Source organism: Melospiza georgiana, chromosome 9 (genome assembly GCF_028018845.1).
Source record: "Melospiza georgiana isolate bMelGeo1 chromosome 9, bMelGeo1.pri, whole genome shotgun sequence".
NCBI lineage: Eukaryota > Metazoa > Chordata > Aves > Passeriformes > Passerellidae > Melospiza > Melospiza georgiana.
Window position 1 is genome coordinate 4,309,554 of NC_080438.1, and position 10,810 is coordinate 4,320,363.

General features: G+C 61.7%; 1 protein-coding gene across 1 annotated transcript; it reads right to left on the reverse strand.

Moving 5' to 3' along the window:
• Positions 1 to 83: 83 nt before the first annotated feature.
• On the reverse strand, positions 84 to 10,424 carry QSOX1 (quiescin sulfhydryl oxidase 1). Its single transcript, XM_058030010.1, has 12 exons — positions 10,157 to 10,424; positions 7,909 to 8,009; positions 6,562 to 6,610; positions 6,282 to 6,384; positions 5,412 to 5,502; positions 5,037 to 5,182; positions 4,482 to 4,619; positions 4,224 to 4,353; positions 2,371 to 2,493; positions 2,117 to 2,261; positions 1,702 to 1,881; positions 84 to 1,352 (listed from the first exon to the last, which is right to left on the reverse strand). The coding sequence occupies exons 1-12, from the start codon at positions 10,422 to 10,424 to the stop codon at positions 628 to 630; spliced, it is 2,199 nt and encodes a 732-aa protein (XP_057885993.1). The 3' UTR covers positions 84 to 627.
• Between the last annotated feature and the right edge of the window lie 386 nt (positions 10,425 to 10,810).

The window sequence follows — 10,810 nt, forward strand, 5'->3', positions numbered from 1 at the left end:
AGCAGGGACACCAGGAATGGGGCGGGGTAGTCCAGCACACCCACGTGGCAGGGACCAGCCGACACAGCAGGGCAGGGCAGGCATCGGCAAAAATAATTTATTCCACTAAGACAAGCAGAGAACGAACAACAGCGTGGGGAGGGGGCGAGCAAAGATGGGGAGGCCTCGGGCCACATCTCAAAGAGAGGGGACACAAAATGCATCTGAACCCATGACTGCTGCCCCCACCCAGCAGTGTCCCCTTTTTGGGGGGGCTAAACCTGCACCCTCCAGGCCCCACTAGTGGTTGGACCCCGATGGGCTGCTCTCCAGCACAGGACTGGGCTCCCAGTGTGAAACCAGCCCAGTGCCAGGGAGCGCCTGAGGGCAGCTGGGTGCCAGAACACAAACCACCGTTCATGTCCCAGCTCCCACACGCCCAAAAACATGGCACAATGACTGGGAAGGGGATGCTCTGACACCTCCTTCCTCCCAAAAAGAGCCTTGCACCCCTTACACCGGGTGAGGCCTTAGCAGGACAGCTCCTGAGGGGGCCGTGCCAGAGCCCTGCCCGCTGTGGCACAAATCGCTGTCCCAGGGCTGTCCTGCCTCAGCAGCTCACCCAGCCTAGGAAGCCCCCAGCCCCTCTCAGGCCATGGGGAAGCCAGGGCGGCCTTTCCGGGCGCGGGTGCGCAGGCGGAAGAAGGTGTACATGCCCAGCAGGCACATGGAGGAGAGGAAGTACAGGGCCACGCACAGGCTGATGTCCAGGCGGGAGAAGCCCAATCCCAGCACCCGCAGCCAGGGGCTCCTGCGCAGGCCCTCCGCAGCCTCCTCCTCCTCCTCGCGGTCCCGGAGCAGGACGCCGGGGGCGCGGCGGCGCTCCCTGCCCGCGGGCAGGGCCATGGTGTCCCGCTTGCTGATGCGGCGGCGCCGGCCCGCGGCCGCTCGCAGCGCCTGGCTCTTGAAGTGCTGCTCGCTGAAGGAATCCAGGTCCACGATGTCCTCGCTCCCGTCGCGCAGCTTGGGGCTCAGCCGCACGATGCTGGGGCGCCGCGGCTCGGGGGAGCCCGGGTGCCCCGGCGCTCTCGGCTCTCCCTCGGCCTCCTTCTCCTCCTCCTCTCCTCTGCCCCGCTCCTCCCGCGAGCCCTCCGTGCCCAGCCTGGCGCCGGTCCCCTCCCTGGCCGCGGGGATGGGGTCGGGCTCGGCGTAGTCCATGTAGATGTTGGTCGGGGAGAAGTGTGCCTTGAGGAAGGTGACCACGGCCGGCTCCTCCCAGGCGTGGACCCCCCGCTCCTCCTTGTGGCACTGGGGACACAGGTCCGGTGGAGGCCACTGCAGCTTGGGGAACTTGGGGTCCTCCGTGTCACCTCCTGCAGGGAGCGGAGGTTAGACAGGACACATGATGCACCCTCCCCCTGTATCAACACCCCGGAGGATCCAGCAGCTGGGGATGGGGACATTCAGAGGAGCCTCCTCGGGAGGAGAGGTCCTCCAAGGGCAAACAGCAGCTTTGAGAAGCTCCCTGTAAGGAGCATGTAAGATCCAACTGAATCTCTGGGGCCATCTGATGCTGCATGACCAGCTGCTGTCCCCTGGGATGGGGGACAATAACAACGGGATGTCCCCACCGATACACCCCACAGCCATTTGCTAGATCCATGCAGGAGGAGGGAAGGGATGCTCCTCCAGCTCAGCTCCCCTGGTGGCAGCCTCCCTTACCTGCCAGGCGAGCGTTGACCTCGTTGTGGTGTGACCAGAGCCAGAGGATGGCCTCCTCCCTGCTGGCCACCCTGTCCATGGACTGGGCTGCCATGGCCTCAAAGTGCTCGGCACACTCCTGGCAGCCGAAGAAGTGCCGGACGTAGCAGCGCATGGTGCTCAGCACCTCCAGGGGTAACTCTGGGGGAGCAGAGCACAGGGGTGAGCCTGGACCCCTCTGTGCCACCACCACAGTCCCACAGCTAAGGTAGCAACCCCACATCCCAATTCTGTGTCTTGTCCCCCCATGGAAACTGCCCCTGGATGAGATGAAGCAGGTGAAACAAGCCTTTGTCCACAGGCAGCATCCCTGCCCGTGCCAGAGTTCAGCTGGACACTCCCTCCCTGAGCCCCTGATCCCCAGGGACTGCAGTACCTTTGTCAGGGCCGTTCTGGGCAGCCTGCACAGTCAGCAGGTGGAAGATGGTCCAGAGCCCACAGGGGTAGCCACGGAAGTGGCGCTCACTGCCCTGGCAGCCCACCCAGGTCACGTTGGTGGGGAGCACCGAGGGGTGGGAGGCCTGGAGGACAGATGGACACGGTGTGATGGGGCTGGCAGGCAGTGCCAGCTGGGGGGCAAGGGGCAGGGGTGAGGAGAGCAGGGGCTGGGGGTTCCCATGGGCATCTTACATCTCTGTTATTCTTCATGGCCTCCTTCAGAACTGTGCGGGGCAGCTCGGGCTCTGTCCAGTTCCTCAGCCAGGCATCCAGAGTCTGCAGGTAGGTCTGCACGCAGGGGCGCCCTGGGAAGTACTGCAGAGGGGGGACAGGGCTGAGACAACACAGATTTCATCCTGGGAGCAACAGGGCAGCACCAGCATCCTCTCTGCTGGTCCTGGCAAGGTTTTGGTGCCTATCTCTGAGGGGCTGGGGGCTGCAGCTTGTCCCCCCATCCCCATAGGGGTGGCAAGGCCCCTGTGTGGATGCTCAGGCTCCAAGCCCCAAGTGAGGGAGGCAAAAAGCCACTCTGTCCATAAGTCTGGCCAAGCTGATTAGCAGCTGCACTGTAAAACCACTGCTGGGAGAGGAGCAGCCTGGCAGCCTGTGCCACCGACAGACAGACAGACTGACTGACCTGTGGGGAGGAGGGGACACCAGCACACAACAGAAGCAAAGGAGAAGTGAAAAGAAGGAGGAGTTTGCTGAGTCTGAGCTGTTCTTCCTCCCAGGCTCGTGGGGAATCACATGAAAATACTCAAATTTGCAGGGGAGTTATCTGTGACCTGGCAGTTGTGCTGCAAACACAGTGCCCCCTGACTCCTTGCACACAAGGCTTTGCTGTGTGATTCCCTGCCTCAGGAACCATTTTTCCCCATTTCCTTTCCTTTAATACCTGTTGGGAGTGCAAGGGTTAAGGCTGGGACCTGCTGGCTGAGCTCCCCCAGGCTGAGCCCAGGGCTGCAATCCTGGGGCTGCTGCTCCGTCCTGTGGATGAGCAGGGCAATGGCAGTGCTGGCTCAGCGTCCCCAGGGAAGCACCAGCACCCACCACCCACTGCTGCAGCTCATCGAGGGAAAGCTTGGCAGGAAGAACTAAAAATGGATCAAATAAAACCATTGCTGCTCCCCAGCACTCTTGTACCCATGGGCAGGGAGCTGGTGTCACGGGGATTTATTTCCCTATTTCTGTAGTTCACATTGAAGGGAGAAGGAGTGAGGGCAAGCAGAGGAACCACATGAAGCTCTGAGGGCTTAAGGCACGTGTCTGGAGCTCTTTCCTGGGGGACAGCAGATGTGGGGTGTCCTGCACATCAGTGAGGGCCATGCAAGGTCCAAACTGAGCCTGAGACCCTGGGTGACAAAGGAGGGAGCAAAGAAGGAGGGCATGGCCCCAGTCTGCCAAGCAGCCTGGGCTGTGACAGGGATTGGGATGGAGACAGGGCTCCTGCAGCATCAGTGGAGGAACCAGCCAAATGCAGCAGGACTCGTTCACAGCAGGAAATTAAACTGCCCTGCTTGTGCTGGCTCAAAGCTCTCAGTCACTTCAGCTGTGCCAGGCCCAACATAGAAGAAAAAAGGAGACCTTAAATTAGACTTGTCTGGAGCCTGACTCAGAGTGGGAGTTCCTTTCCTGGACTATTATCAAAGCAGCCTGCAGAGACTGGCTCCTGGAGCTGAGCATCCAGATCAGAGCAACAAACCCCTGTGACCATCTCTGACAGCCCAGCAGGTGACAGCCTCTCTTCTGAAAAGACCTCCTGCCTCAACACCTCCTGCAGGTGATGATCCCACTGCCAAAGCTGGAAACACCCACCTTGTTTGAAACACTCTTAGCTCCCTCTGGGACTCTGGGCTGAGTTTGGAGATCCACAAGGATGAGGATTGCCATGGGACACACTGAGCACCAGGACACAGGGCCCACACCAGACTGCCACGCTCCACTACCTAGTGAGTGCTGGGGCACGGTGGCCTGCACTGTTTGCACGTCACAGACACACAAATGGAGGCACAGGCAGTTCCCCCCCAACACCCAGAGCTCCTCACCTTCACCAGCGTGGCCACGTAGCACTTGAAGGCAGCCAGCTGTGCTCCCGACAGCGAGGAGGGCCGGGCGGCCTCCACCCGCAGCGAGTAGTGCAGCGCCGACTCCAGGTCGGCCATGTACAGCTTGGAGCTGGGGAGGGCAGCACACGAGGCTCCATCAGCCACGGAGCTAATGCTCACAAACCCCAGGGCTTTTCCCAGCGCCAGCCCCTCGCCCGCCCGGCCCGGGTTGCCCAGCAGGGGGAGGCAGGCTCTGACCGGTCGGCTCGCAGGGGATGTGACACACGGTCGCTGTCGTTGAGGCTGCTGGCCGTGGCGTTCAGCTTGTAGGAGCCGCGGGTGATGCCCGTGAGCGTGCGCAGGTAGTAGGTGTAGAAGGAGCGCGCCTCGATGTGCCTGCCAGGAGGGAGAAGCGCTAAGTCCCTCGTCCCTCCCAAACCTGGCCCCAAGGAGATGAAGGCTTGGCCAAGTGGGTAGTTCAGGCCTGGGGAGGGAGCATGGGGTGCTCCATACTCTCCATCTGCCCCAGCAGTGGGCAGACTTACATCCTAGAGCAGAGCTGAGCCCCAGGCAGCCTTTTCATGCCACCTCCAGGCAGATGTGGGAAGGGAATGGCTCAGTCACAAGGATTTTCCCATGTTCCAGCTCCAGCCGGGGCTGGCAGTGCAGTTCAGTGCCCACCAGCAACCTCCCACCAGCCAGTCCCGTTCCTAATGCACCTTCCCACAAGTACAGAGGTGCACAGAGAGATGGGGCACAAGGCTGGCACCACAGCAGCACCCCCAGAGCCACCCCGCCGTGCCCCACACTCACACAGGCAGGCGGGAGAAGGAGCCATTGCGGAGGAGCAGGTATCCAGAGGGGAAGGAGGTGACACCAAACTTCTGCACGAGCTCCTCCTCGCTGCTCAGCACCCTCCTCACTGCAATGTTCTCGTACTGCAGCATGTCCAGGGCCACCTGCAAGCCCCAGGGTCAGATGAGGGGGGCAGAGGGAATGCCCAGCCCCACCAGGGAGACAGCAGAGCTGTCCAGTGCCCTGTGTAACATCTGGCACTGGCTAAGCTGCGTGCAAGCTGGGCAGGGAGGCTTCCTGGAGAGAGCTGCCCTGCCACAGGCACCCAGGAGTTATCAGGCAGCAGGCACACAGGCTCCAAGAGAAGTGGGGGATAAATGGAGCTGTACCCACCTCTCTGCCCACGAAGGAGTTGCTCTTCTCAAAGATGAGTGCCAGGTACTGGTCCTTGTTCCTCTGGAAGAAGGTGCGAACCTCCTCGGCGCTGCAGGAGACAGGAGGACGGCAGCAGGTGCCCCAGCATCAGCAGGATGCTCTGCCCTCCCCCTCACAAGGAGCTCCAGCCTTGCTCACTGGGATTTGGCAGGGAATGCTGCTGCAGGATCAGCCCCACTGAGCAGGCAACTCCTGCTGAAGTTTCCAGCCTAGTTTTCTGCTCTGGTTCACAGGCTTTGAGAAAACCCGCTGGGCTTAGCCAAGGAGGTAGAAAACAAAGCACAGGCAGGGCAGGCAGGAGGGAGCTGTATAGGCTCACCCAGGGAAAAAAAATCAGCAATGAACTTGAACCAGGGCTGGTTTGTTTTTTCTATGACACAGAGGAACCAGAGTACCTGAGGCAGGTGCCTGGCTCGACCACTGCTCTGGGAAATCCAAAGGCTCCCTCTCAGGACAATGCAGCAACTGCTTGCATCCAGCAAGGACAACTCAGATACCAACAAAATTGTACAGAATCAAGAAAACCCTTTTTCAGGACAGGAAAGAGCTTCTAACACAGCCTCACTCAGCATGGTATGACACTGCCATGTCCCAAAGACCTTGGGGCCCAGGAATTACTTGCTCTAAGTCTGATGAGCAGGTTCATTAGGAGATGCAACAACATGGCCCATCTTGTCTGGGCCATGGACACAGCTCAACACTGGCCAGGGCATCTCCCTGGGATCTGGGTGATGCAGTAGCTGCTCCTTGCTCATCCGGGGTTCAGGATTTCCCCAGAAACCTGCTCCCCATGGGACAGAGGCCACCCTGGCCCCCTGCTGCCCCTACCTTGCTGGCTCCAGCGGAGGACAGGCGGGTGGCCAGGCATCCTGGCTCTGCTCAAGGTTGGTGATGATGGCGTGGCGCAGGTCCTCCACAGTGGCACTGGGATCTGCAGGGGGACAGGACACCAAGGGGTCAGCCCTGGGGAAGCCAATCCCAGGGGTTGAGCCCAGGGAAGCTGCCTGGAGCTGCCCCCCAGAGCTCCCTGATATTGCAGTGTATGGGAGGTGTGGGCAGCAGGGCCATTCACGCCAGGATAGAAAATCCCATGGCTCTGAATACTCACTAGTAATCCTTATCCCATCCTCTGGCTTCTTGCTAAAAGCTCTGAAGAACTGAAAAGGGAAAAAAACACAAGGGGAAACTGGAGTGAGTGTTTGGAGTGGGAGAGGAGGCAGTGCAACCCAGCAGGATGAGGCTCCCAGCTCTGCCCCAGTTTCCCCACAGCATGCTAACTGACATGAGCCAGCACAGAGGAAGCTCCCAGCCATGTCCCCATCTTTTGGGGCATCCTCCAGATGGGAGGGATGCAGGCATGGGCTGGGAGCCATGTCCAGCCAAGGGCTGAGCACTGGCAGGCAGTGGAGCAGGTGTCTCCAGGGATCCCAGGGAGGCAGCTGGAACTTTCCCAGTCCTGCAAACCAGTCTCCCTGCTCCAGAGCTCTGATAAGGTAGGAAAAAGAGAGTTTTTCCACTCCTGGCCTCCCACAGTGGCTCAGCACCCAGGGCAGAGCCAGAGCAGCAACACCAGGTTGCATCAGCCAGGTGTTTGCTTTGCAGGCTGGGCTGGGAGCTGGGACTGTTTGCAAAAGGTGCTCGGCAGGGACACGGGACGTGAAGCAAGTGACATCTTGGCACAGCCACATCAGCACAATGTCCCTGCCCCAGGAGATGTTTCCATCGGTGTCCCAGGGCAGGGGGCACTCAGTGAGACCCCAGGGCAGGGCTGGGGCCAAGCCAACCTGTCTGAAAAACCCTAGATCTGACCCCACCTGGAGCTGAGCCTGTAAGCTGGGACTGAAGGCATGTCTGATAAAACCCTCATCCCTGCCCATTCCATCTCAAGGCAATCCTGGTTTAAATGCTGGTTGTGGCACCTGGAGTGCTTTGGCTTCGTTGCTTGTGTTGGAGCAAGGCTCCTTTTGCAGCGGGAAGCTCTGCAGAAGCTGTGTTGACACAGCTGAAGGGCTGGGCACAGGCCCAGGAGGAGGGGTGGCTCCTTGCCAGCCTGCACAGGAGGCTCCCAGGAGTTCCATCCTCCCGCAGCCTCCCTGTGCCCTCCTCCAAAACCTGTGCCTGCAACCTCGCTCTGCCCTCAAGCAGCCTTTCTTAAGTGTTTCCAACTCAGGATTCAGAGTCTCCCTCATCCTAGCAGAGATCCAGCCCCTGTATTTCACCACAAAACACCGTTTTGGCTTTCCCCCCTCCTCGTTGCTCCATCGCTCAGCAGCTGCACCGGCTGCAGCCAGGACACAGCATTGTTTTGGGGAAGGGTGAAACAGCTTCAGCCTGCAAAGCCCCAAGGGGTGCATTTTGGTGCAATACCCCTGTCAAGCTGATTAAGCAAGACAGGGACAACCCAGAAGGCAAAGCACAGTGAAGCCCAGCCAGTACCCAGCACACACTGCCTCACCTTCATGGTGGGGAAGCCGGTGATCCCAAAATCGGAGCACACTTGCTGGTTGTCCTCGTCGGCGCAGTCGATGGCTGCCAGGATCACTGCAGGCCTCCATTCTGCGGGGACAGAGGATGAGGTCAGCACAGCTCAGCACCCCCATGGCCCCAAAACCACTGTTCTCCTCATGAGTGCTTGTGGAGACAGGAGGGATCTCCAGGGGCAGAGATCCTCCTGTCCAAGAACCACTGCTTGCCCCTCGCAAGGGGATCTCCACCAGCAGAGATCCTCCTGTCCCAAAAGCACTGCTTGCCCCTCACAGGACAGTGACTGATGGTTTCCAAGCCCAAACACCAGGGCTGTGCTCTGTGCTGGTGTGTGGTGCCCTACTTTCCAGGCAGCAGGAACACAGGGAAAGCCGTGTGAGGCGGGAGCCGGCTTTGCACGCCCTGCTCTGCCAGTGCCGGAGCACAGGCGGCTCTACCCAACACTGCCTGCCCGGCTGGTTCTGCCTGTCCAGCCTCTGCCCCAGCTCCTGGGAAAAGGACACCAGGAGAAGGGGAGGGATGGCTAGCCACAGCTCAGGGAGAGCAAGGAACACAGGCTCCAGTTTGTCTCACCCCAGACCAAGGGCATAGCTGATAACCAAGAGGGAACAACACAAAACCAGCAGCCAGGCCAGGGCACTGCCACAGAGCCTGCCCAGGTTCTCTGCATCCACTCCCTATTTGTGACTCCCCAGTGAAGAACAGCAGGCCCCTGGGGTAAAACACGTGAACAAAAAGGGGCATGGAGGTATTTTAAGCAGCAGCCTCTGGAAACCAGCAGGAAAATGGAGAATAAAGCTCTGAAATGGCTTATTTATAGTATAGGACACCTTGCCTGTCCTGAGAGTGGGACAGGGAGGGACATGGCACTGGCACAGATGGAGCCCATGCTGCCCTAGGCCAGGAGCATGCTGGAGGCAGGGAAACACTGTCCCGTGTCGCAGCTGACGGGACAGGTGAGCTGCTTCCCACTGCCCTGGCACTCGTGGCACAGGAGAGCCGGTGACAGGGAGCCAGGCATGTTCCTATACTCATCTGCACGTGGTGTCCACAGGTCACCCCAGCATCCTCCCCGTCCGTCCAGCCCACTCCCACGAACATCCACCCGTGGGAATGGCAGCGAGGCTGCTGAGCAGCACGGGGGTGGCTTCCCCACCCCGCCCCCATGGGCACACCATCCGCGCTCGGCCTCGGGAGCAGGGAGCCCTGGGGGAGCCCTCTTTTGGAGAGGGGCCAGGAGAGCCGGCATTGCCCCGCGGGGCCCGGGCACGCACCCCATTCCTCACATCCTGCCCGCTGGGGAGCTCTGACGGCATGCCCAGGGAGGGACGGCATCCCCTCGGAGGGACGGGATGCCCGGCCGGCCGCCTGACTCATGCGGCAGCCAGCGCGCTGTATCAATTAGTGCAATAACAGGGAGAGCCCCGGGATGCCGGGGCAGGCAGGATGAGTCCCGGCAGGACGAGGGGCCCAGCAGCGGGGTGTGCGGGTCCCCAGGCGCGGCTGGCACCGGCCACGCCGGGCATCAAGGTCAAAGCCGGGAACAAACCAGCTGGGATCAGCGCCCAGCAACCTGCCGGCCCTATCTCTGCTGGCGCTGGAAAGTCTGGGGGGCAGCGGGACCCCTCAAAGCCCAATCCCGAGCTTTTCCCTACCAAAGGGGGTGCAGGGATGCTGCTGAGCCAGGCCTGGGTATGGTGCGGGGGAAACCTGGACACCGGGAGAGCTCAGGGCCTTCCCACCCGGCTGACGTTCCAGGGAGGCTGGAGCTGGGCCGCGGGGGGATCTGGGGGGGCTGACAGAGGGTAGGGCAGAGCGGATTGAGGGACGGCGCTGGGAAGGACACGGGATGGAGGGATGCTCACGGGAACGAGGATGCAGAGCCCGGGATGCAGGGAGGATTTAAGGGCGCGGGCAGAGAGGAGGAGGAGGAGGACGGGCAAGGACGCAGGAGGGACTGCAGGATGCTCCCGGTCTTGGGGGAAGCGGGACCCCTGCGCAGGGACACAGGGAGGACGATTTAGGGGTGCTGAGATGAACAGAGCTGCAGGGGAATTTGACAGTGCCGGGGCAGAGAGAGCGGGTGCTGAGGGAAGAGGTCAGAGACAGGGATAAGGGGTGGGGGGGTAACAACGTCAAGGGCACGGGGGGATCGCGGAGCCGATGGGGAGGGCAGGCGGGGATGAGGGGAAGGGGGGCCAGCGCGGCCGGGGACTCACCGCGGATGTCGTGGGCCAGGGCTCGCCATGTGGGCGCGAAGTGGATGCAGTGCCCGCACCAGGAGGCGAAGAACTCGACGGCCCAAGCGCTGCTGGAGCCCAGCAGCCGCCCCTCCGCCTCCGGCCCCAGCAGATCCAGGGGGTCAGAGGCCGAGTAGAGGCGGCCGGGCTGCGCCGCGGGCACCCGGAGCAGCAGGAAAAGCAGCAGGAGCGGCGGGAGAGCCGCCGGCCCCCCGCGGCCCCCGGCCCGCGCCCGCCGCCGCCACATCGCCCGCCAGGCCGGCCGGCACCGCCCGGAGCCGCCTTTAGCGCCCGGAGCCGCCCGTAGCACCGCCCCCAGGGCGGGGCCGGCACCGGGGCCGCGGCCGGGGCGGGGCCGGCGCGGGGAAGCCCCACAGCGGCCGCGGGCACGAACGCGCGCCCGCAGCCCCGGCAGCGGCCCGCGTAGGCCTGCACCCCCTCACAGCATGGCGAGGAGCACAGCGCTGCCCCCCTCGCCCTTTGCTGCGGTGCTATCCTTCCGTGAGGGGACAAATGGCATGAAATGATACAATTCTGATAAAGCGAGGACTGCCCAGCGAGGTGGTGCAGTCATGGTTCCGGGAGGTGTTTAAGGAAAGAGTGGACGTGGCTCTGAGTGACACGGTCTGGTTG